Consider the following 27068-nt stretch of genomic DNA (forward strand, 5'->3'; position numbering starts at 1 on the left):
ACTTTGGAGGCAGTTGACACAATTTGACACTTCCCACTTTCCATTTAGCTTTGAATAGACTGATGTCTGAAACTGCAGATCTACTTACTTACTTGTTTTAGAAATAAATCTGTACCTGAATTATACAACACGTAATCACCACTTTTATAACTTCACACATACAGTATGGAAAAGGAAGCATTATTTTCCCACAGAAATCACAGAATACTGAAAAAGTGAAAGATGTTAATTAAAGTGTTTGAAAACCAAAGGAATCACTCTAAACACAGTTTATAAAGAGACTGAAATCTTCTACATTAAAAGAAAAATGATACGCACCTACTTTAAGAATTTGAATCTGCCCCAAACAACTGCAGTGCTATTCATGCCTGCCCAGATAGACCTGTGCCACAAACCCCACTTCCAAAAATTTAAAGTTTCTAAAATATTTGGGTTTTTTTCTTTAAATAGGAAATATATCAAAAGACAAGAAATACAAAACTAATCTTCTAGACAAAGAACAGGAAGAAAACTGTCACGTTCTCTGGTTTACATTTATAACAGGACCCTATGTAGAGATTAGAATAGTTTCAAATCTATTGTAGTTGAGGATATGATGTCATCATTTAAGGGACGCAGATAATTTAGTCCACAATATCTATTCATACCAACACAAGAAAGCAGAAGGGGGGATGCAGAATACTTTCATACCCCACTGTCCTAGATTATTCCTATTTTGCATGGATTCATCATCCGTGTAAGAGTAAGTAAGTAGTCTTTTTTTTCCCCCCCAAAGCCATCTGCTAGTTTAACTTTTGTAAAAGCACAACTGATTTCAATTCCATTAGATGCACACATCAGACTGACCAATTTTTCCTCTCTCTCAGCAATTTCTTAATTTTCTGTCAAGCTTATTTTTAAAATACTGAATATGATACTTAACACACTCCATTCACATGATGTTACAGCATTTTTCATTATTAATTAATGAAAAACCTGGGAATTTGCTAAAGAAAAGCTGAAGAGACTATCGGGTTTGCCAAAAATAAAGTAAAAATCAACACAGAAAATATTCAAAGTCAATTAATTAGTCTTCTTACCTTGTTCTTTTATCTGACGAATTTGCTTCACAGTTTCTTTCAAGATTGCACATTTGTCAGGTTTAAAGTTAAAGTTGTCAATATCATTAAAATTCGCAAAAATCAGCTCTGCAAGTTCTTCTATGTATTTATTCTCTTGCTCACGATTGCGTTTCTCAGTGCTTCTTTTAGGGCTGAAAGAGGAGTTTATAAAAATGTATTTAATATCAGTTTGCTTGCCTTCTGGCCAGCTCAAAGATGATTTCAAATGGTTTGAGAGTAGTTTAACGAAAACAGAGAGAACTGCCTTCTCTCACTACAAAAATATAACTTGCAAGTTTCTCAAGCAGAAAGGTTTCCTCTGGAACAAGGAAAGGAGCATTAAAAAAGATGTTAGTTATTTTTTCCCAACAGTCATGTTTTTTGTTTCAGAAGAGGTTTGGGATTTGAAATTCAAAACAGAAGATTGACTGGGGCGGGGGGGGATTTGAACATTTACAAGTACCCCTCCACCTGGCATTGAGAATCCAAGAAGTATCATATAGAGACAGTGTATGATAAAATAAAACAGCTTAAAAAGTTAAACCAAACAATCCATACTCCCTGCCTCCTTGTGAAGTTACAACAGGCAGTCGTAAGAAAAAAATGGTGAATGAGTGGTTATGCTTTAAAATTTGTGTTGGTAATACAACTGCTATAAAACTGAAAAATATTTTTCAAGTCCCTGATTATGATGTACAAAAGAGGTGGTAAAAAAAATCTTAGATTGCCAGAATGAGTGACCGAAGACTCCTTGCAATGATTAGCCAAAAAAGATTTTTACACAGTTCCTATATTGTCACCAAAATTCTGTATTTTGGCACTACACTGGATTCAAAACAAACAAACAAATAATAATAAAAGACAATAGCCCCCTCCCCCCATCCCAAACCCACAACAACACAGAATTACTGCATCAGAGTAGTTTGGTACTGACTTCTCTTTGCAAGAATGGCAAGTTTGTCATTTTCTAACTGAAAAGTAAGTGCACGTGTAACTTTTTTTTTTTTTTTAAGTCTTTTTCTTTCAGTGTCTTCAGATATAAATGGTCTCACCTGGGTCCAAGCTGGTCGGGATCCTTGCGCTTTCTTGACTCTGCTCTGGATGGGTCAGAGGTATTTTCTCCCATCCCACTCATCTTGAACACATATCAGCAACTAAAATGGAGAAAGTGCAAGAAAGGGTTATGGTGGAAAAGTCATGAGTTCCGTGTTCATATTTCCAAGTTTCTCATTCCATGCCCAACTCAGTTTTTACTCGGCAAATCTATAATTTGAAATAGAGTTTGTTTGAAAAGTACCAATAAAACCACTGTGTTTATGAAGCCACAAAATGCTACACAAATCTCCTTCAGAAGAAAATCTGTGCTGGGCAAGCAAAGTGTTATCATCTTTTTGATTGTTTCCAGTTATGTAAGAACAGATAAGTACGTTTTGTGCCTGGGTTGCTGAATTTTCATGGCAGTTTTGCAAGGCTGCATGAGGAAAGACAAAGGAAAAGCCATAGTGCCACACAACAAGAAAAATACAACAGAATTGAAATACATGAAATGAAACATGTATCCCAGCTACATGAAAAGGCAGCACATGCAGCTTTAGTTAAAAATTAGAAAATAATGCTTGCACAAGTACATGTACAATATCATAGAAACAAAACATCTGTCAACACTAGAGATCACTGAGGAACTGATAAATATTTTGTACATAAAATCTACCTCATAAGGAAAATAACTTGTCAAGCTATCATGTGTTAAAACAACACAAGCTTATTATAATTTGTGCAATAAACCGCCTGTGGAAATCCTGCCTCGCTCCTGGCCGTCTGTTGTCCTGTGCACTGTAGGGGCACCTGAAACTCACCTGCCCCAGATTACATACTCCTCAGTAGGTACCAATATTCTGGAGGCAGAAATCACTATTACAAAGGGCATAGGGAGATGATGTAAATGATCAAAAAGCTCACGCAAGACAGGGCAGTCCTAGCTCACCATCTGCCTAGTTGCTGCCAGTTTTGTAAGGATGATGGCAGAGAGATGCTGCCAGACATTTCAGAGAGCTCCTGTATTGTTTGGGATTAGCAGAAAAATAAACACGAGGGCCATGAAGGAGGCGAGTGTCTCCAGGAGGTGATTCATACCATGTTAAAATAAGAGCTGGAGCCCATAATTCTATGATCACTTCAGACCAGCATAAAATGGAAAATTGGTGTCAAAACAAGGGGGTTCACCACCTCCCTCAAGCCCTTCATTTCTGCCCTACCAGTTCCCTTCCCTCTGCTGGCCCAGTCAGCCATGCACTGAACTTAATGAGACAACTGCTATGGGTTAAAACCGCAGTCCCCTCCTCCTTTTCTTTTTCAACACTTTATAAAATCTAGCAGCCAGAGTATGTGTTGGAAATGGGATGTTCACACTGGAAATCTTAGTTTTCCCAATGAACTGGCTGAATGAGGATACTGACAGAAACCGCCTGGAGACTAAGATCCAAGCAGTTCTGCAGGGATACTGAGAAAGGCTACTTATTGAAACTTGAGCAAGCAGACGAAGACTCAGAGCCATCTCAGATTCAGAACTGAACACCATCTAACATTTTTCTAAATTAAAAAAAAAAAAACACAGAGAGGAATAAAAAAATCCTTTCTTTGTACTGAAAATACTTTTTAACCAGTTTGCGGAAAAAGCAGAGTCATCTTCCTTTTTCTAGATACTGGTCAAGTTTCATGAAAAAGACTGGATCATGCCTGAAACATATAGCTCCCAGCTGGTCTTTGACATGGATGGTATCAGATTCTATGTGAAAAATGTCTGGATTTATCTTTTTCTCTATTGAGTCTATACATGCATATGTATATCTACATGCACATACACACTGCCAACATTTGGAGAACAACCCACTGTAAGAAGAGCAAGAAGGCCCTGGTTCTGCAGCGGAGCAGAGCTGAGCTCTCAAAGGGAAGATGTACCATCACAAACTCTATCATTCTGTACTTGCTGGAAAACTCTCAGTGACCCCAGTCAGGGCATTCAGAGCTCCACACCAACGCCAGCCTTACTGCAGAGCATGAAACATCTGCCGCAGTCTCCAGTGTGGTCTGTGACACTGGCTGTTCCTTAACAACTACAGAGCTTCACTGATTTCTAGCCCCAGCAGTCATTCACATCCTAATTTATCTAAGTACAAAAGTAGAAATATACACTCGTCTGATTTGTTAGGAACTAAGCACTTTCTTGAAAATACACAGTTTCATAAGTACCACAAGTAGAGCTCCAATGAAGGAGCAAGATACTATTAAGAAAACTGTGACAATAATTAAAGAGAATTGGTGAGGAGACCACAGTTCCACATCTCTGTCAGTGGAGAGCTGGAACTGTCCTTGGGGCTCTGTTCCAATGACTAAATTTTTCACTGACCAGGGTGAGAAAAAATCATCAGCATGATGAAAGCTGTACATTCCCGAGATCATCTGATCTCCAAGCCAGACTCAGATGGTGACCTGAAGTTCAGAAGAAAACCTAGGCTGGGGAATTCCTTCATTTCTCATGCTTCCCAAGTAATACCTGAGAAATATAAACCTGTTAACTATTTTTCTTCAGAAAAGCAAGCACGACAATTCACAAAAACCTGTCAAACATTCAGGTTTGGAGCAGTAAGAATTAAAGTCAGAGGTAAGCATTTAGGGGGAACACCCCCCCTCCACTCTCCCTTCCTCCCTAAGAAAGCAAATAGGAACAGTTATTGACAGTTATTCTACCTACCCTGTCAGACTTACTTCAAAGGGAAGTTTATTTCTGCAGGAACCAAAGTTTCACCAGTAGCCCCACCAATGCATAGCTCAATCCTTCTGGCATTCACTCTGATGCTATTCTGTAGGAACTTCACTAGGTCTACAGTATCAGCCTTCGGAGGACACATTAAAACTAACCTCCCACCATAAACAACTAAACTTCATCCTTCTGCATTTAAGGGAACATAAGTTGTATCATTCTTAGGAAACTAGCACCTTCTTTTCTCCTTATTAAACACAGCAAAGGTTCTAAACAAACAGTTTATTTATTTATTTATTTATTTTTGTTTGCACTTTCAAGCCATTACGTCTTTCTCTCAGCAGCATTTATCAGTCTTTTCTTAGAATGAGTTACCCATTTCTTTTTACTCATCATAAAGTTTTTCTGGAAATCTACCACCTACTACCATGTTCGCTTTCTGCTCTCCCCTATGTCTTCATTAAAAATCACTTTCTATACCTCAAAGATCTGTATCGGCTCTGCAGCTCCTGTGTTGTTGGTGCCTGTGCTCCAGAGCAGAGTGCAAAATCCAGAGTTAGGTGCCTTGGAAAGTGGAGAGTTAGACAGATCATATTAAGACAATCCAAAAAAGTCTCACAGGCCAAAATGAAAGTCACTCAGCAATATCTAGTACACAGTACTAAAATCAAAAGGATGTGCCCTCAAACCCTATCTCCCTAGGGATTTAGGGGCTGATTGGGATAGGTAAAGTTCTGCTATTCTCTTGGGATTCAGAAACTAAAATCCTCTCCTGAGTTAGAAGAAATGAGCATGAATCACCTTTTAGAAGCTGTGGACAGATAATCTGCTGTCCTGCTCTTCCATAACACTACATACCAACTAAACCAGCCAGAAACCGGGCGATGGAGATTTAGTTCCCTCTTAGCAGAGGGGTTTCAAGCCTGTATTTTTCATCACACAGGACAGCGTCCTAGGTGGTAGGCTATCTGCTTGCCAAAACTGGACATTTATGAAGCAAAGAGGGCAAAGTTAATTAACTCTTCCAGTGCAGCAGGAATCTTTAGGTGTGTAGCCCATACCACTAAACTCACAGGTAAGTAGTTCAAACACTGCCTTAAGACACAATGGATTGAGGTTTGAATCCCTTAGGCTGAGGAGGGTAGCAAACCTCTATCTCCCATTTCTCAGCAATGACTCTAACAAGTCAAATCAAAGAGCTGAGTACCCTCCCAGTTTCCTCATGTCTTTTAAAAAGAAAGCCATTTCAAATTTTTTTCCATGAGCTAATTCACATTCAGGGTCTATGCATACTACTAGATGAAGATCTCTGCAGGGTCTAGGTACATCTACAAATTTAATGTGACATAAGCAAGGAACTAAAATCACATTTTTTTGGAAGAAAGTACTTCTGGGCACATGCAGTACCGAAAAGCAGGCACCTAGGAAACTTTCAAGTGAGAAGGGGGAAACCTCATTAATTTAGATTGAATTGATAGGTGAATTTTAGACATGCAAACAAACATTTGTGGGTCAGGAGCAGCTAAACTGCATAAAGCACTTTTTAGGTTCTGCCCTAACTGCCTCCATACACATTAATTTATCCATCTCAAAGTTTCTTGGTTATTCATTAATACTAATAGCTTTATAATACACAAAAATTCATAACATTAAATAAATTAGTATTTTTAACAAGATAATTTAGGAACTTTTAAAGTTGTACTAAATATTCTTAGGCTCCTGAACCATGTAGATAGTTTCTCAGACCAGAAAATAAAACTCCTAACTTTGAAGTCTGAATTTTTCCAGGAAACATGACAATTCAAAACTGAAGCCACTGCAAGTAGAATGACAAGTCAGAGACTCAAAGTTTTACTCCAATAAACCTCTCCTATAGGGAACTACCTTGGATTAGAAAGCAGCATTCTTCCTGCTCCTCTGATCTTTTTATACATCTCTGCAGGAATTTCCAGAAAGAAGAAAGATAAAGAAATTGAACAGTTCAGTTCAGTTCATTTAGTGCTTTAGAAGAAATGGAAATGTAGTATCAGCTCTACCATATGTCTTCTGAAACAAAAATCAAGAAAAAGTGGGTAAGACTTATTTAGCGTGGTATAGAATAGGACAAGGATTAACCAAACTGAGAATTAGTAAAAACAAAACCAGCAGTAATCATTGCATTGAGGAGAGAGAGATGGAGACATATGTTTGTTAATGAAAAAAATAATGGTATGTCAGATGCTGAACTAAACCAATTTTTATTTGAAAGAAAATGTCTTACAAAGCTGAATTTGAATGCATGTCTTCCAGAATGAACTGTCATGCAGGACCAGGCACTCCCTTTTTTATTGTGTAATTGTTTGGGAGCTGTACTGCACTCCAAAATACAAACATAATATCCCACTGTGGGATTAGTATTTTGCCTTCAGTGGTGGTAGCAGATTTTTCTTCTCAATATATGTTAAGATTTTTTCTGTTTGTCCTACAAAAAAACCCTACAACAGTAACTAAGAGCCGAACTTTTAATGCTGACTCAGATGCCCCTCAAGCTTCAATTCCACTGGGCATCAATGAGGAGCAACGGAGCAATGGAAAGATAAATTCACTCACCGCAGCATTTTCATACAAGGAAGGAGATAATTAGGGAAGCAGAATTACTATTACTAAGAATACCTAAAGAACTAATTTTAGGGTCCAACAGATGACCTGTACCAACAGGGCATCTCAGGTAAGTAAATACTTTCTTTGTATTTACATTTAACACCATAAGTGTATTTTCCTGCTCTCTCTGTTTCGCTACCACAGGCCTAAGCATCCAAAATCCTAATAGGCAAAATCACTGCCTAATTTTTCCAATTGTTAAATGTAAATCACAAACACTGAAAAATTAAATTAATAAATTCTTGGACAGTGTATGTTAGTAATTACAGTCACTGAGACCTAACCAGTTTCTACCAGATGTTGGGAGACTGAAACGACAGAGCCTGAGAGAGGCTTAAATTCTTTTTTTCTCATTATCAGTAATAAAACAATAGTTTCTGCTCTCATCGTGACAGCACATCCTCCTTCACATCCTCTACCAGCAACCGCTCTAAGTTAAGAGTACACAGAGAGACTTAACCTAATTATAAAGCAAGCAATAGTAAACATATTTTTACAGGACACTCATCTTTCAAAGGGAAAAAAAATAAAACAATGTAAACCCCAAAATAAAACACACGAGAGAGAAAAAGAAAATCGGAGGCCCTGTGAAGGAGGAGACAGAAAAAAATCTAGCACAAATCAGTTGCATGAATTTGTAACATCAGCTCCATTCCTCAAATGCTGTGAAGGAACATGGTATGCAGACTAAACCTTCCAGCACTGATCCTCAGCATCAGTGAATCCAGTTAATCATCCAGACTCAATGTAGAAGAAGATAATGTGCATTTTATCTCTTATCAGGGCAGGCCATCTTCCAAACAAGGCCCGTTAAACTGTCAGATTTATTATAAGCCTAACAAATGCAGTTAAAGAATAAATGAGGATTACACCTTCAAAGCTGCTGTTTCAGTCTGAAAAGTAGCAAACAAAAGGTAAACTACCATATAGCGGACAATCAGGTAGCAGGACTATACTACCACCCTTCCAGCACACCAATACATGCATTTAGTGTACATACAACTGATAAATACAGAAGTGATTTAAAGTCACTGTCTTATTGAGTAACAAAACAACAAAAATACTGTTTACTGACCCAAAATATTACAAGACAGTGAAAAGTTTGGCAAAAATTTTCTCTAACAGCCCAATTTAAAAATACAACCAGCTCATATTCCTGTGGTTAATTATAAACTCAAACATACATCCATTATAATTCATACTTTTTTCCTGTGAAGTTCTCATGACTAGAAGCTTTCAGTCTTGGTTTCAAAATTACTGATGTACTCCGTATAGCATTAATTCTGGTAGAAGCCAGAGGAAAGTTGGAAGTCACATGCAACTTCTGATTCTTCACATTTTTTCCTGCTTATGAACTCTTTTTTCACTGGCTCCCTTTCTGAATCAGAAAATATCTAATATTGATACATACTGCAATCTTCAACCTTTTTGAAGAAGGCAACATTTGCTAGCCACTTTCCCTCGCCCCAAAGGAAATCGCTGTCAGAGGCAGGATAAGATGCTAGATCAGAGAGTGGAGTCACTGGAGCCTAAGGCCAACCCTTTACTGGTGAGCCACAGCAGTTCAGGAGGAAGGGTTGCTTTGACTCCCAGTACTATTCATTGTAGCACCCATCAGAATCCTAATCAGCTAATTGAGCCTGCCCGCCCCACACACCACACTGCGCTAGGAAAAGCTCAGCCTCCTCACGTGCAAGCTTTCTCTTGCATGGGTATTTCGACAAATCCAGGGAGACATGGATAAGGGTTTGGAAAAGAGTAAAAAAATACAGGTAAAAATCAAGGGAAATAAAAGGAGCGGGGAAAAAAGACTGTATTGTCTGGTAAAATTAAATTAAAGCAAGAGATCCACCACTAAAAGGTTTGACAGAAAAGAAAGTTAAAGATACATTAAACCACCCTCCTGCATGCCCAGTATACAAAAGCCACATGTTCTACAACCAATTTACTATACCCATCTTTCATCACTGACACCTAGAATTGGGATATACCCCAAACCAACCAATGCCAGTCTGCCAAAATAAGCAAGGTGTCCAACACCTTGGCTGGTGATGGTAACCTCACATTAAAAATACAAATTAATTTATTCAAGGGTATGCTTTTTTCCTGAAACAGCACTACCACTTTCACTATAGATGAAACTGCCTAAAATTTTTGCCACCCTACAACAGTCACACAGTATAAAGCAAAAACAGAAAACAGAGTTTCTATAAGGAAGGTGGTAGCAGCCAGCTGAAAAACTCTAGTCACCTTTAAAGGATTTGTACTAAAATCTGATGGGCACCTGCAGCCTTTTCCATCTGAAAATAACACTTGTTACTTCGAAGATACAATTTCATTTGAAAGACAGCCTGTTAGAGGTACCATTAAAACAAGATTTATGGTAATATTTACTAAATTCTACTGTATTCTTGAACTCCACAAACTATAATTAAGAAAAGGAACATAATTTACTAGCAAATGCCATTGAGCCTGTGTATGAAAGAACAAAAAACTGGCTCCAACACCTACTACTCACATTTTTGCTCAGTCTACAAAAAGCCGTAACAGACTATAAACAAATGTTTAAGCCAAAGGCTCCTTCCTCAACAGTATCTTTTCCCTCACTCCTGGGTAATGGCTTTAAGAGTGGTGTATTAGACAGTAAGAAGAAGACATATTCCATTTGCAGCCTGAAAGCCAATAATGCTCATGAATTTTTTACCTGAAAGACACTTCAAGATGCCACTGGGAAGACTGTCTAATAAACACATTAGGCTGCAAATGGGCAGCAGCAGCTCTTTAACACATGCTGTAACAATCAAATAAATGGCTAACATTAATGTTGAGTGTTACAGACTGGTATTTAATAGGACTTTCTTTAAAATCCACCTAAATCTTGAAGGAGAAAGAGGTTTTTCTCAGCTACTCAAAACCACAGGTTTGAGGAACCCCTGGTTCTGCTTGAGTCTTTGCAAAAACCCCTCCAGGCTGACTCCAGCACTGTAAGATGGCTCCTACCTTCTGTATTCCCATAGGCTAAGGCTCTTAACAGAGCCACTCACTCAGCTGCTTACGGATTAGCCTACGTCAGCTACCTCTAATATGCCCAGGAATAGCAAGACTAGGCTTTAATAAGACAACAGAGGAAAAAATATCAGAGGAAGAAAGTACCAATTTTTTATATAACATACATGAGGTCTGCTCCATTTCCAGTTTTAAAGAGGAAAAGGTCTGTTTTCACCAAAACATCATCAAAGAGGAGGCAGGTGGTACTACTGCAAAAAATTGTTCAAGACTCTATTGTAATTTCAGGTTTGGGATTCTACCTCTCTCTTGTTATCAAGAATTGTTTCTGATACTTAATACTCAAGGACAAAAGAAATGTAGCTTAATACCACTAAAGCTCCCCTTAAAACACCAGATTATAAAACAAAATACAATGCCAGAACATTAGTTTTATCTATGCCAGTCACTCTTGCATCCTTTTGTTTGTCATGGGTAGCTAAGTTCAAAAAAAAAAAAGAAAAAAGAAAACAAAAGTCATTCAAAAACCATTTAACCTTCTAGGTTGCATTTGATAAGTATCAAACCATGGCTGCAGAAAATATTAAGCCTGCAAGCATTTTCACTAGAAAAGGAGGAGTCCAAATTCCCATGTTTATTTAATCTAGAATTTTTCTTATAGTTCACAATTATTAACAACTTTACTTATGAGACTGATTCAGAAGCCTAGTATTTCAAATCTACTGTGATCGAAAGTAAAACTTTGTGAATAACATAGCTGACAAATGAAGCAAATCTAACAACATAGAAAAGGATATTATTATAGGAAATTCTGTATTTAAATAGCTTTCATTTCCAGTTGATGATACTTCTGGAACAGTGAGCTAAGCATATTTTAACTCCTACTGAGTCCTCTCTGCCAATCTCAGTTTCAAAACTGTTACTTGTCCACTGAAATTCCCACACCAACTTTCACCCCCCAGAAACCACCAAAGAGCAAGGGGAAAACCAGACCAGAGAGAGGGGAAGAGTGAAACAACTGCTCTCACAAGTGTAAGGCACCATGGAAAAACTCAAATCCGGGAACATTTTCTAACCTCATAAATGTAACTGATACAAATGTATACATTACTTACAATACCAGTAAGCTTATACAGTTCAGTGTGATTTTCAAGATGCCTATCTTAGCAGTGAGAAAAATATGACAGATCACAAAAGACAAGGGCAGTTAAGCATCTCTGTGGTGTGGGCATGCCTACATTAGGACTTAACTCCTGACAGTTAACTGCCTGTCAAATACCAGTCTGTTTACTTTAGATAAAACATATTCCATTAATAAAAAGCTCAGGAAACTGGGTTCCAAAAGGGTAAAAAGTAAAAAGCCGAGGGCAAGCCAGAGAGAACAGCACTGTGTTTCTGCATCAGTTGTATACAGTAAGTAACCCATAGACTTATTGAACCTATACACAGAAATATCAAACCTATCATATCTGAATTAGAGTTCCATCACTTATCAATCTCAGTTTCAATGACTTCACACAGCTAGAGAGGTGTTGGTCCTCCTGGTCACCAGTATCAACGTAGCATCTTTACATGCTCAGGTACAATGTAGCACCTCTACACTCTCAGGTACAACGTGATGTGCAACCCAAGCTTGCACTGAAGTCTCAGCAAGAAATGCTTATGTTGCATGCCACCTTTCATAGCTCTAACCTGGTTGTCAAAATAATGTTCCTTCAGTCCCAGAGTAGATACTGTTATTGAAAACACATGACCTTACTGAAATTTTTGTGGCAGTTCTGAAAGCCCACCTCTGTTCTTCTCTGGTGCCTAATCAAAAATTGAACTCATGTTATTGATTTACACGTAGCTGCCGCACTAAGAGGGTTTATTTTTCTCTTCTACCAAACCACCCATTACTAGGAAGCATGTTGAAACTTCAGGCCATTCTTTCAAATGCCAAGCACTGCATTAAAACTCTGATTTGCAAGAAGTGTACCTAAACATTACCTAAAGCATTTCTACACATTTTGACATTGTTATGATGGCGAACGAATAACATACTCCACACATACCTACCTACAAGTAACACCTATATACTCCACACTTCCTTCTAAAACATTGAGATGCTCTCATAAGCATGCATATAAGTTAACAGTGTATAACAATACAGTTTCAATTTAAGAATCAAGAAGTCAAGCTGCTTTGTTCCAGAAGGTTGGAAGTTAACAACAGACCTACGTTCAAGTTAAATAAATGCTAGTACTCAGCTCCACAAATGGCCACAGACAGTCATAGTAATGTTAACAGCTGGCTATGAGGTGAATTCGACTTCACGTTGACGTCCTCTGTCAGTCAGGGATGTGGCTGGTGCCCACACAGGATTCAGAACCCTGCATCACTTCTTGAAATTGTATACCCAAGTCATCTTCTTCAGTACAGTGCCTGGCTTACCCATCCTCTCTGCCTCTGAAATGCATTTAGAGCATCTCCCCTAGAAAACTCGGTGTCCTTCCTCAGCCTAAGGTGGTTTGCCTCAGCCCTGGTCCCAGATGGTGCTCTGGTGACAAGGACATGGTCCTGGATGCTATGGGAGAGACCAGAGGGAGTTTGGCCCCTATCCCGTGTTTGCATGAACAGGTAGTTCCCCTCAGCGGGTGCTTCCTGCTGATACTGGTACCCATGCCAGTATCATCCATTTGTACTGGAGCAGCAGTGTAAGAGCTGGGAAGTAAAAAAAAATTATTACTCTTTTCTTATTAAAGTTGGAAGAACAACCAATTTAATACATGGTTTTTGAGACAGTACAGCTATACGCATAAAAGATTATACTTGTATCATCTCCCAATATGCAGAATTACAGTTTTGTACTTAATACAGATGTATGTTAGATGTATGCCAAACTCCTGGCAAAGCCACTGAGAGTACTAACTACGCACATTGTTACTAAGCACAAAAATCAAAACTAATAGAATAAATTATGCTAAAGCCACCCACAAGTGTCTTGCAAACACTTACGATGTACGATTAACTCGATAAAAATTAAATGTCCATAGTAGCCTGTACACCCTAATCAAATACATTCTTAATACACCCATGAGTTTAAAAACTGATCAATGAACACAAATAACAATTACTAATGACTTCAGATTTCATGTCGGTCTTCATTCTATTTGCTTTAGTAAAATACCGCAACCAGCAATAACAAAAGAAGATGAAAGTTTAATTGTCATTTTAAAGCATTTAAAAGGAAAACACAACTCAAAAATCTTGTTGCCTTAGTTAGTCAACTGCCAAGGAATAAAACCTTGTGGACACAAGCTTTGTACCCACAAGTGTGTGTATACATATATATACACACACACTTATATATGAATACAGACTATCACCAAATAAAACATACATAGGAATAGCTGTATAAGTCAAATGAAAGAGACATTTAGTTAGCGACTAGTCTGTCACGGAAGTTAATAGCAGATGCCTCAGTAAAACGTACAAGGCAGCTGCAGAATGATCCTTTCCCCCGGTGTCTCCTCTCTCTGTCTCTGACAATCAGCGGTTCAAGCTTAGCTGTGGTGTTGCTGTCCCTCCTCCTCCCTCTGAACCTGTCTTCAGTTGTGCCTAATTCCTTCTTAAATCCATATATACCTTTGGCCTCCACAACACTTACAGGCAACACCTTATAAGCTTTACCACAGCTCCCTTAGCAGAAATGACACTCTGGAAAAAAAAATGAAGAGTTCTAAGGGGATGCTATGACTCAATTGAAATAAATCAGCATTTTATCACTGACTTCACTGAAGCTTGGATTTTCCTCCTAGTCTACTAGAGGAAGATGTCAAACTGTTATTTCTCTCTTTTGTAGGACATAAATCACTCCATGGGTCTGACACAACTATGCTTGTATCCTGCAGCCCAAGGAAAACAAGGTTAGTCTACTATTAAAGCTGAATGTTCATTACCAGCCATTTTATTCTCTTTGTAAAAATAACCTGAAATTAATTTGTGTTAATAATGAAACCATTTACGGTAAAGAAGAACCACAAGTGCTAAGAATGAATTAGCATATATTCCAAGTATTTTTAATTTTGGAATATAATGAAATATAATTACTAAAGAGGGGAAGAAACACCCACTACATTCAGAGAAGGAGTTGACCAGAAGCCTGCAATACACTGCCTCAAAGTAAAAAATAACACACATTTAAAACTAGTTGGACTGAACACCTGGAAAAACTTCAGGAAAAGCAACAAAAATAATTTTATTACCATGCAGTTCTAACAGAAGTTTATTCATGAGAATCTTGTGTTAGATGGTTGCTCAATCACAACAGCCTATGCTATCAGGAATGGAAAATCAGAGCACTACAGAATCTTGATGAAGTTTGTTTAGGGACAGCGTGCATAGGAGAAAATTAAATGGGAACAGCAAAGAGGAGATTCAGGTACAACACACACTGCAAATTAAGTGCATTTACCATAAACTTTTGGTTTGATTCTTCATTTAGGATTTTCATCAAATTCCTGCGGTCTTCCTTACACTCTGTATCCTCACATCCCAGACAGCCCTTCCCAATCTCTCACTGTACAACTCCAGCTATCAGAGAAACTACCCGCAGGGTCAGCCACAGTCTCCCAGGTATTGAGAGTAGCTCACTTCTGAAAGACACAGGCTTTCAAATCTTACCCCTCACCTTCAGAGACTAAAGCATTACTTGCTAATAATAATTTTTAGTCCAATTCAGGCATCCTTCTAGGCCTGCCACAGCTGAACGTAAGCGAGTAAGAAAAGCTAAGGAGGAATGCAGGCAGTAAGACGACTCCATTGGGATTTCCTTGCAGGTACAATGATTATCAACTTACAGACAGTCTTCTCGTTTACTCAGCTCAGACAGCTTGGCTTGTAGACCAGTCCTCAGTCCTTAACTCAGCTTTCTTCTTGCAATTGTGCAGCTATTCTGTAGTAGTGTGCTAACAAATTTATTGCATTTATTAATGAAGTAGATTCTGAGAATCAAGGTTGTTTTCACACCTTTCCTCATTTTTTTCCCCTGTTCCTAGTCTAACTAACTAACTAACTAAAATCGCACTGAAAAATCTAACCAGCCAGCTGACTTCCTAATGACATTTGTTATTAAATATCGTGCTAAGAACTCTGGAGTGAAATGAAATATTTCAAAGTCCTCCTCTAGCTCAGACTTTCCAAGAAGGGTTTTTTTCTTACAACATGGTGTATTTTGTAATGTAGTCATGTCTCCCCTCCTTCCTTGCACAAGAAATTTACCTTACAAAGATGACAACAACAAAGAAGAAAAAAAAAAAAAAAGAGCGCAAAACTTTTTGAACACCACCAGTGTAACCTTTATGACTACAGTAGCATACAGAATTTTGAAGAGTGGGCAGACAAAATGACTCTGGTCAAAGATAATGTTTGAAGTTTTATATATGCTACATACCATACTTCTGTAAGAAATTGCTTATGAAAAAAAACACCCAGACTTGAGTTTTGTGAGAACACGGAGCCATCTGATGAACACAGTCTACACAAAAGGTTGATTTTGTTCAAATTTCCCCCCTTAATACATCCTAAAAGGCATCAGACAAATCAAAATGACCGTACAAGCAACAAAAATCTATTTTTCTACAAAACATAGGTGCCAACATTTTCAGTATGCACTACTCGGCCCCCGCTATCTTGTTAGATCTTCCGTAATGAAATAAAGGAAGAAAACACAAGAAGCAGAGAGGAAGTTTCATTGTTCTTGCGGCTTCGACATTTGGTGCCACGAACGTGACGGGCTCTCAAGCCTCTACTCAATGGCACCGCCTGCCTCAGGCCTCTGTATCAAGATGTAGGTATATTGCAATTAAAATAATCAAACCAAGACAAAAGAGAACAAGCAAATAAATAGCACTAACTTGTTTATGTTTCTGGCTCTGCCCTCACAGTATGAAATAAAGTCTCTTCAAACACATACTACGTTAATTTGAAAAACAATAATATTTTCCTTCCCCCCTCCTATCTCAAAGTAGCATGAGTTTTTCAAAGTCCTAAATAAAATAAACTAAGGCATTTCCTGTATGTATTTAGTTAATTATTAAACGGATTCTAAGCATGATAGTCACCACCACTATTTCAATATGAGTCCAGGAAAACACACTTTTAGCAAACTGCCAGTGCACTGCAGTAATGACTAGTTATATGCATCTTCGCAATCCTACCCTTAACTTTGGAGGCAAAATTCTAGACAAGTGACAATCAGCGCTCCTACGCAAATCCAAACACTTCATCTTATCTTTTTTTTGTGGTCCGGAATTAGTATTATTGCTGTGAGGTAAAGAGCAATGCTAGGCTTAATGCTGTGTACGACAGGAAAATAAAGCCAACAAGCCTGCAATAACTTCCCAAGCAGGGGAGACAGCATACTATCTTCACTTACTACAAGTAACCATCTATAACCTTTTTCAGGGGATATTATTATTTAATTAATCTGCAATATTAAATGTTGTCCTCCCAAGGTTAAAAGAAAGGTAAATACTGCCAAGATATTTAATGACATCAGCATGCATAACCATGAGATAAATATGAGGTCTGAAGATTAACTGAATGTCATTCTGTTTACAGGATCGCATACTTGTAAAGAAAACTATTAAGATTAGAGAAAAAGTTATATAACGACTATGAATGTTTTCGTGTGTTTTTTCTACTGAAGCTCATGGTCAGAAAGAGAAAGCTTTATTGCAAAAATGTCTCAGTCTTACTTACTCTGTACTTTTTTCATGTGCACAGAAATTACTGAATATTGAATAGTAATTACTGCAATGAAAAGACACTTTCAGGCTCCACCTCCTCATGACAGTGGGAAAATATAGATGGGTTTGTGTATTATTCTGGATGCCAGAAAACTTGCTTACAAAAATATTTCCTGTGCAGTGACTAAGATATATTTAGCCTCGTAAACCCATAAAACTGTCACAGGCAACCACAAGTACACCTGTAGCCGTTAAAAAGGGGGGAAACTACAGAAACTGGAGAATCAAATTTACATTATTTCTTTGTATTTGTTATTTAGAAACATTATCTTTAAACTCTCTTGCTCAAAATTAGCTCTTCCTCCCACCCCCCCAAACCAACACCTCCCTTGCCCGCCCCCCCAACATCCAGACACCTACAATGCTCACATGTGAGCACACATACGTGCAAAAAGAGAGCACTAACAATGAAGTCACGGCACTTCAGAAACACACCTTGTCGTCTTCCAGCCTTTGCAGTTGAAGGCAGATCTCACTAGTATTTCTGTGTCTTCAGATCAAGATGTAGATAAATTCCCCATCCATCACACTGGCTTTTTATTAAAAACAGGAGGAGGAAAAAAAAAAAAGGAAAAACAGTAATAAAAAAAAAAAAAAAGGAGACAATTACCAGTAAATTTACAGCCTTAAAAATATCAGCTCTCCATTATCCCAAACCAGTGTTATGTCTTGATGTAAACCAAAGCACATGCTGAGTGAGGACGTGCGCACACAGCAGCTTATCATCTCTGTCATCTGCTTCTAATGACAGCTGACAAACTGGCCACGCTAATCCTTCCCTAACTGCTGATCAGAGAGATCCCCCTTTGACAATCCAGCATGGTGGAGTACTCGAAAATTCCTCCTGCTTCTGTTCTGTTGCTGCTCTAAAAAGCAGTTTCCTTTTCATTGAGATAATAGCCTTTTCTGCAGTCACGTGGCGCCCGGGCTACATTAGCAGAGCTTGATGATAATAGACAGAGTAACTCCCCTCCCTCCCTTCTGCTGATTTTAAGGGTACGACTCCAGGAGAAACCCAAACCCGGCAGACTTGAAATCATTTTGCATCTTCCTTTATCGAAAAGCAAACTGTGCTGTTGGAGAAGAGGAATGCGTGCGCTCTCTCTACTTCTTGCATCAAACCTAATTAACGAATACGGTTTTAGGCAGTGCCTTCGTTGGGGCGCACACACGGGTCATAAACATGTCATATGAGACTAAACTGAATATTAAGCATGCTTAATACTGAATAGATGGCATGCCAGAATTGCTCTTTTTCCCCTAGAGTACTTTAATTTTTTGCTCTTAATTTTAGTTCTGCTGCAATAAATACTCTTCTCTCAGCAACATCGTATGGTTCAACTCCTCCCAGCACCCAACTCTCCTGCAAATACGAAAAAGCATAAATAACAAATGATCTGCACTACAACCTCCAGTGTGCTTCCCTTTTTCGTCTTCTTTTTTTTTTTTTTTTTTTAAAGTAACATCATTTATCTTGCTTCAGCTCAGTACCCTGACAAACATCTTAAGCATGTTTTAAATACACTGCCCAGTGGGGAAACCTACCTAAGCTTCAGCTTCAGAGTTCCCATCCCTCCTGAGCGCCAAGCCCCGGACGGGTTTGCACCTCACTGTTCAGAAGGTTTCCTGCTTGTAAAAGGCAAAGTATACAAGCAAACATACTGCTCTGTTCTACCTTCACTGAAATATTTCACAGGCTGAAAGCAGAACCTTTCCTCTTCTGCGCTAGCACACTGTTTCCCTGTTACCTTGGCGCACAGCATAAAGACATCCAATTTATCCCCCCCGGGTCTGTCCACCTCTGACAGCGCTGGGCAGTGCAAGAGGGCACGGACCAGCACAGCCTTTCAGCTGACATTTCAGTGTTGGGGTTTGCAAACTGTTTCAGAAAGCTGTGGATGAAGCATCTTAAAGTTATTTGCAAGCCCGCAAAACAATTTTTGCAGCTTTATACCCACTCTTTTCCAATCTGATTAGGAAACAGAATTATCTCCTTTTCTCCTTTTACTTCCATCTTTTCCCATTACACCAGATCATTCTCCTTAAAGATGACATTGATCATAAACTTACAGTTTCTCCAGAAATTGAAAAGGTTAGTGCTAGAGACTGTGGTTGTACTTATAGGGAAATAAGGTGGAAATTGTGATGAAATAGCGGCTATCCCATACACACCATCTTTGCCAACGTTGCCTGTCACCTTTTCTGTTTAATCCTCTCCCCAGAGACAGCCTTCCTCAGGGAAGGGGCCCTGCCCAAGGCTCTGGGGGATCCCTGCTCCTAGGCTACGATCAAAGCTGAGGCATAACCTGTCTGCAGCTGAGGAGCTGGAAACAAAACGGGAATGGGGTCCTTTCTGTAGCAGCATGAATCCTCTTTTCTACTCTTCCCTTTTCCATGCTTTAGAGAGAATCTGTGAGAAAGAGCCTCAGTCCAGGAGGAAATAATCTGGTTCCAAAAGGAGGCTATATAATACACTACATTCAGCAGAAAAACATATAAACATATACACTAAATTGAGAGGAGTTTTTTTTGCCAGTGCTTTCTAAGTATGTCCTTCCATCTGAAAGCGCCACACTACATAGGGTAAGCAAAATGAACATTACTGGGAGCACATATAACTTTAAGCCCAATAGAACAAGAACTGCTTTGCGATCTTAACTTTCTTTTATTAAAACAAATTGTCACTTGCATTTTCCGTATTAATTCCTTAGCTGAAGGAAGGTGCATCAAGCATACTGGTTAAATTGGAAAATGATACAAATGTGGGAAAAACTGTGAGGATTACAGAGAGCATCTCTGATATTCAGGAAAATATATTAATAGACAAGCGCCAGAAGGAAAATGAGCTTTCACAAGAACACACACACACAAAAAATACTTCACTTTTGAAGTACAAATCTAAGGAAAACAAAAAATGCAAGCCTACCAGTCAGATACCATAGGTAGAACTGTACTGCTGACATCTGCAGGAATTGTAAGAGAATAAATTCAAAGACAACACAATATGGTGAGCACAAACACAATCACCACAGTGTTAGGGAAGGAATTATGTGTAAATAAAAAGGAGGAGGTAACAGAAAAGGGTCGTTGTAGCAATAAAATACGAATTGAAGACGGAAAGCAGTGAAAGTATACAGATGTTGTTAAAAAGATTGCTTGGTGAAGAACAGAGTACAGATAAAGCAAATGGAGAAGAGGGAACCCATCACTGTAATGCACAGACTGATTCTAGACAAAAAGGGAAAGAAGAAATAAGTGAAAAAATATTCCAGTTAGAAAACACCAGTCTGAATATAAATAAGGAAACCTGCAACTGCAAAGGAGGAAAGGCTCTTTGGTTTTATCAGGCAGTGAATACACACTTCCAATGGAAATGACAGAATTGTTGCTTCCTTTCAAATACAGTTTCACAGGAATCGTGCACATAATTTGGGAATGAGCAGGTGATCAGGATCAGACAGACATCTTACACAGCAGAAGAGGTTCATCTAAGTTTTCTCTAAGAAATATATTTCATTAATACTTCATTTTGTTTGCCCAGCCATAGGTGGCTTTGCAGTAGACATAGGGAAGCTGTACCTTCACTGAAACATCTACAATTTTTGGTTTAACATACCAAATAATTGAAATTGCTAAACAGAAAACTGCTTTCATTGCATGCATTTCACAGTTCTTTTGAGTTTGTGCTTTCTTTTTCTTCCTTTATTTTCTCTTAAGAAAGAGTGAATTGGGCAGAGACAAGAACGTATCACGACACAATCTGGTGTTGCTTGCCCTTCTTCTAACATACCTGCACCTGAGGCAAGGACTGGTAAAGCAATCCCAAAACATCTTTCAGTCTTTTTAATCCCCAAACATGATTTTTTTAGTCCTTTCTCTCACACTCTATACCACATCCAGAAGGATCCAATTCCACCTTCATAATCCCTTCAATCCTCTCAGTTTGGAGTACCCAAAGGGGCACCATAATTGCCAGCTATAGTGATGGCCCTTGTTTACACCACAGAATAGTAAGACACTTCAAAATGTGTTTGAAAGATTACAAAGCTGACTTGCTAGGCTTTATTCAAGGCAAGAGGCCACTGACTGTTAGGAAAGCTGACTAAGCAGCATTAAGTACTGCTTGTGAGAAAGACTGGAAGGGCAAAGCCCCGCACCAGCACAGAGAACGACAAGCAGAAACTACTAGGACTGACTGCCAAGAAGCACAATAAGGATATTACTGCTCAGGCCAGGAACAAAGACAGTACAAATATCTTTTTCATGTGTTACATTTCAGTAAATGTAGAAGCAAGCATCCAGTTTTCAAATATTAGGTCAATTTTAAAAATTCTTCTATTTGAGCACTAACAAAACCATTATGGCTTCCTCATCAAAACTGGAAACGTGTTACTTACGTGTCAACGATACTAACATTTTACCAGTTCAGGAACTCCTAATTCACCACTACTTGAAAACGAAGTAGATTTTTCTTTTTCCTTTTACCAGCTGAAGAAAAAGAAATAGGATACTGTAGATAAATCTAGTTTTTCTGAGCTTTTCATCTCCTCTTGAGGGACACAAGAATCATATCAAATGTATTTCCACTGGAATTTGGAGCACTTGGCATTTCTCACAGTCAGTCTCTGTATTAACAGTACATATGCCTACAGTGCTAAGTACCTTGCGACTTCTGTCCATACGAGGGCAATGAAAAGACACTCCCTCCTCTCTCAACCTCTCAGATATTACTGTTGACTTCTCTTCGTAGTATCAAAATGTCCGTGCTTCTTGAACTCAGCTTACCAAAGCTCTCATAACTTCATAAGCATGCACCCAGCCACCCACTCAGAGTATTCTGTGTGCAAGTTTCTGCAATATCTAACTGGACAGTTCAATACTGCAGTGTGTGCTATATATAGCAATTAAGTTCTGTAGGGGCACGTCCATTGACAATTGTGGTGATTTTTTTTTTTTTTTAGTATAAGTTTGATGACTATGGTTAACTGAGATTTTTGAGTAATGGTTGGTTGGGATTTCGTCTTTTTTTTTTTAAAGTCTCTACTGCTTCACTCGCTTACCTTTAATTAAGAAGGCATATGAGAGAAGAAAAAGGGGTTCTTTCAGTGCAACCTGGAAAATGGTCAACTGGCTCAGCTCTTTCTCCTTTTGTGAACTAAAAAAGGGTCAGAGTCTCTGCTTTGGGGTGCTTGCCAGTGCTCTCTAGGGGTTATACACAGCAAGGTGCTCTCTGGTGGAGATGGGCCTCAACCCACAGAGACCCAAGTTCAAGCCAGCGAGTTGCTTCCATCCGCACTGACAGCACACGAGAGGAACTCAAGCACAGGAAGTTGAGCAAGCAGAGAAAACCAGAACTAGAATGGAAATACTACAGCATAGAAATAAATGTTGTATTAACATGATACGTTAACATAAATGTAATAACATCTAGTGCTACCATCGGTTTTTAATGGAATGTAGCTAAATTATGAAGAATCCAGGATTTATTTTTTTTAAGAGAATGACTTTCAGCTCTACAGAATGTGCCTTTCACTGAATGTATTTTTTAAATCAGCTCAAACTCTTTATTTCACCTCACCCCAGAACAGAAGTACTTATATGGGAAAAGACTTCTAATAATAAAAGGTTCCTGAAACCTGCAGACCAACAGCTGGCAAGATTCAATGGCTGAGATTTAAATTAGATAAAAGTTTAAATTAGACAAAAGTCAGACTAGAAAATGTTTGTTATTAATAGTGGAAGAAAATCATACTAATTCACCCAAGGATAAGGTAGGTTTTCTTTAATGTTGTCTCAGCTAGAAACAAAGATATTTCTAAACGACATCATATGGCTCAATCAAGGTAGAGGATTAAGGAAGAAATCATTTGGTGAAATTTTATGGTCTCTGATAACCAGGCAGGGCAGCACAGTGTAACGCTCCATCTGGCCATAACAGCAACGCTGTGTGAACTCAGCAAGATTTGATAACATTGCCTGTGGTTTTCCTTGAAACAGAAAATTGCTGTTGTGTTTAATGCAAGTGGGACCTCTACCTTCAGTTCAGGATACAGCAAATTACTCTACCATACCTGGTAATGAATATGTGGGTCTCTGCACCTAGACCTCTCTCCAAAGAGAAAGTTAACATTTCCCAGTAAGTCATAAAAGTCTCGTGTCGCGTCTGTGTTCAGTAGTTGTCTTCTAACTGCTAGTGGTTTGCAGACATTGCCATGCATTTGAGAAGCCAGCTCCCATGAGCAGCAAGGAGGAAACACACAGAGGCTATCCTGCAGACCCTGAAATTCTGGGCTTTCACATTCCTCCAGGAGACCTCACTGAAGAAGGGAGACTCCACCAATTACAACTAGATTCACATGGGAGAAACTGGAACACAGGGACAGTCGCTCTTTACAAATTTAAGAATAAATAATAAGACAATTTAATGCTGCATCACCCACTCTAGCCAAATCTTACAAACATGTCAAACAGCACTAAGGCAGTGTAAATGCTGAACAGTAAACAGTGATGAACAGTAAACACTGAAAACTGACCTCTTGCTTTAACCATTAGGAATTTAGTGCACAGTAAAGCAGGGTCATGCCCCAAATTTTGGTGTTATTAAACATCCAGAGTATCAGCGGATTATACGAGGTACAGAAGAGAAACTAAAGAAAGTTAGCTTTTCTATTAAGAATTTTAAAGTGTTCTGGTGATACTTTCTATCAGTATCAGACAGAATAATGAAAAAACCCCTGTTTAACCGAGCCCAAGCACAAATACTCCTGAAAACTACAAGGACTGTCAGAGATAACACTATTTGATGAGAAAACCAAGAGCCAGACTGCAGCCTACCAAGTAAAACAAAAGTGAAAGGAAAAGCAGCAGCAGCTGGAATTCATTTGATTTACAATCAAATAATTAAATACTCTCACCTTTAGGACAATTGGTCTGTGCTCCTTTTTATGATGTTGATGCGCCAAAATTGAGATGTAACTGAAGTATTGTGAAAATTTAAGAACTTCAAATTTTACTTGTTGAGGGTAAAAGATAAAAAACCCCAAACCTTGTGCTAATACAATGGCAATCACTGAATGTAGAGTATTAAGAAATATTTAAAACAATCACAGTTACATATTCCAAGAGAAACCGGATTCGTTCACTTCTCATCCGACAAAAGCGCAGGTTTGCTACTAGTGCCAGTAATAACAAATGGCACCTCTAAAACATGGAATACAATAGTAATTTCATCTAAATAAAGAAACAGCAAAATTTAGGCATGCTGGTAATTATTTGCAGTAGAAATGAGACGTAACATTCTAACAGAGACCTAATTCTGAGCAGAAATGCTACACAATCTCAAATAACCCCCAGTGTGGTTAGCATGGAATACTTAAGTCTATGATAAGAGAGGAAACATGTCAGGACTTGGGTCTATTTCTAACTCCTAAGAGAAAAGTTCAACACACTGAATTCCAAAACAGAAATCTATTTTTCAACTTCAGTTTGTTCTTTTTTCCCTAAAATTAACTGCAAAGTAGGTGCATATGTATGACTGAAGGGAAAGGCTCAGAAACACCATACAGCTCAGTCATTTTAATCTGAAATATTTAGAACATACAGCAAAACCTGTCCCATTCTGAGAACTCCTACACACACATATTGATGTTATATTGTACATCAATATGAAAAATCAGACGCAATCCTTGAAAATAGATGTCAGGCACATTACAGCTGCTACCAACTTCAAATAGCAGGGCTGACAGATCTTCCCTCAATGTAAAATTAGTGGCCCCTACCATGTTTACACATTTTAAATTTTCCACAAAAGCAATCTCAAAAGCATTACTTTAATCTAACAAAAATATCAACAATATGGACGGCACGTTTCATTTTCTTAAAGGCTGTGCCTGAGCATGTTGTACTGAAGCACGAGATGACACAAGGTCAGCTAAATGGGGAGAAAAGTCAAGTTTGGAAGAATACATGGCTATTTCATTGCTTTGCTTTTAGCAAAGAGACTCCCATCTTTCAAACACATGGCTGTGATGACTCTCTCATCTTGAAACTGCAGTACTTCACAGTTCACAGGACTATTTCTTACAATCCTTAGCAAATCACCCTTAATATGAGATTTGTGAGTTATTTAGATTTTTACAAATTGCCTGTCCCAGCTTCTTAAGAACCCACATTTTCTAAGCTTCAAGTTAATAATGTAATAATAAATAACACTGTATAAGCCATTTACCTTGAGTGAAAAGGGTATCCTTCTGAGAAGAGAACAGCCAAGTCCCTGAAATGAACTGTCCTTTCTCCTGTGCAATTTCTTTCCCAAAACTACAGAGAAAATAGGCAGGGCATGCAATGCATCAAGACAAAAATGCCTCACAGAGAACATTTTACTGGCAGTTTTAACAGCAGTATGGCAAAAGACAGAGATGATCTGTGAAATAATCTGGATGTAAAGTCATATACGGCTTTCAAAAGTCAGAAATTCAACCACAAGCCAAGAGACAACCAAAGCAACTGTGAGAGACCTGATGCGCTCTTGTGCTTCCAAACTATGCCTCCACCTGAGAAGCAGGATGCCCCATGGGGCCACCTTCAACACCAAGTGTACAGCCACTACTGTCGTCCAAGGGTAATCCAGCCAGCCTTACTTGCTGAGCAACATTTCAGGACCATCTTGTGGGTTTGTTGCATGACGTGCATTTGTATTAATTGATTTACAGATGATGCTGTGGTGCTAATTTTGACTGATAAGGCCATGTAGGGTCCTGAACATTGGAAGGCTGATTTTCTCTTTATTGCATATGATGGGATTTGTGGGTTTGGGATGCTGTTGTTTTGGAACATCTACACAGACACTCTGATAGCCACTCAGATTTTGGAAATTGCTTCTAACTTAGCTCAGCAGAGCCAAGGTTCAGGGACAGTGACTTGTTCTCCCAAACAACAGCCTAATAGGGGTGGATACAATATAATTTAAGTGAACTAAGACCATTAATTAATATTAAAGGGAGTTTTGCTCTCAAACCAGAGTGATTCTCTTAATAAGCATGTTTGACACTGCATGTGTTTGTTGATGTTACTGTTCAAAGAAAGTTAAGGTACTAGGGGGCAGCTGAAGGATTTATTTTTTCTCTTGAAAGACCTTTGAAAAAGAAACTTTTTCACTTTTTTGATCGTACATGGGAATGGGTGTAACACAGTGATGACCATTCAGAAGTGTAAGCCCTTCCAGATCAGTAGGCAAAGATATCTAAAGTAAAAGAAATTTTAAAAAACATGGAAAGAAGCCAATAAAGAATGGCAAATCTATGTCCCTATTAGCCAAGAGAGATGCAATTTCTTAAATTACCTGCTGTCTGGAGACTTTGGATTTAACACAATTCTGAATATGCTAGCTGTACATACTATATATAGGCATATACTAGTTGGCACTGAGGAGGGGTATACGTGAGAACGCTTTCTGAGAGGACCAACAGGGGAGAGCCCCCTGTGGAAGTAATGAGTAATGCATTGGGAATTAAGTAACAGGGTCAATTAAAATCCCTCCGTTTTAGAAAACCAGGCAAAATGAGATTACAGCTTCTGGCCGCAATGTTGCTCTTCTCTACTAAGGCAGGGTTTTAAAAAAACTTCTGTGGTGGCAATATTATTTTATGAGTTTAAATATTTTATAATACAAGGGGAGAAAACAGCAAAGGGAATATTGCACTGGGTATACCCCTATATAACACTGACACTAACATTTGTATTTGCAATGAAGATTACTGAGAAGGATAACGA

At 38.5% G+C, this 27068-nt stretch overlaps 1 protein-coding gene across 6 annotated transcripts in view; it reads right to left on the reverse strand.

Moving 5' to 3' along the window:
• NCOA2 (nuclear receptor coactivator 2) overlaps nt 1-27068 on the reverse strand; it is a 198918-nt gene that overhangs the window by 79534 nt on the left and 92316 nt on the right. For 5 of the 6 annotated variants that reach the window (XM_069779502.1, XM_069779504.1, XM_069779506.1 and 2 more), the window contains 2 exons: nt 2153-2254; nt 1080-1252 (listed from right to left, as the gene is read on the reverse strand). In XM_069779502.1, the coding sequence (XP_069635603.1) occupies nt 1080-1252; nt 2153-2235 (256 nt within the window). In that variant the 5' untranslated portion in view covers nt 2236-2254. Of the gene's footprint in view, nt 1-1079; nt 1253-2152; nt 2255-17732; nt 17831-27068 lie in introns of all 6 variants that reach the window. The other variant, XM_069779501.1, reaches the window with a different exon arrangement.

The sequence above is a fragment of the Haliaeetus albicilla genome, chromosome 3 (assembly GCF_947461875.1).
Source record: "Haliaeetus albicilla chromosome 3, bHalAlb1.1, whole genome shotgun sequence".
NCBI lineage: Eukaryota > Metazoa > Chordata > Aves > Accipitriformes > Accipitridae > Haliaeetus > Haliaeetus albicilla.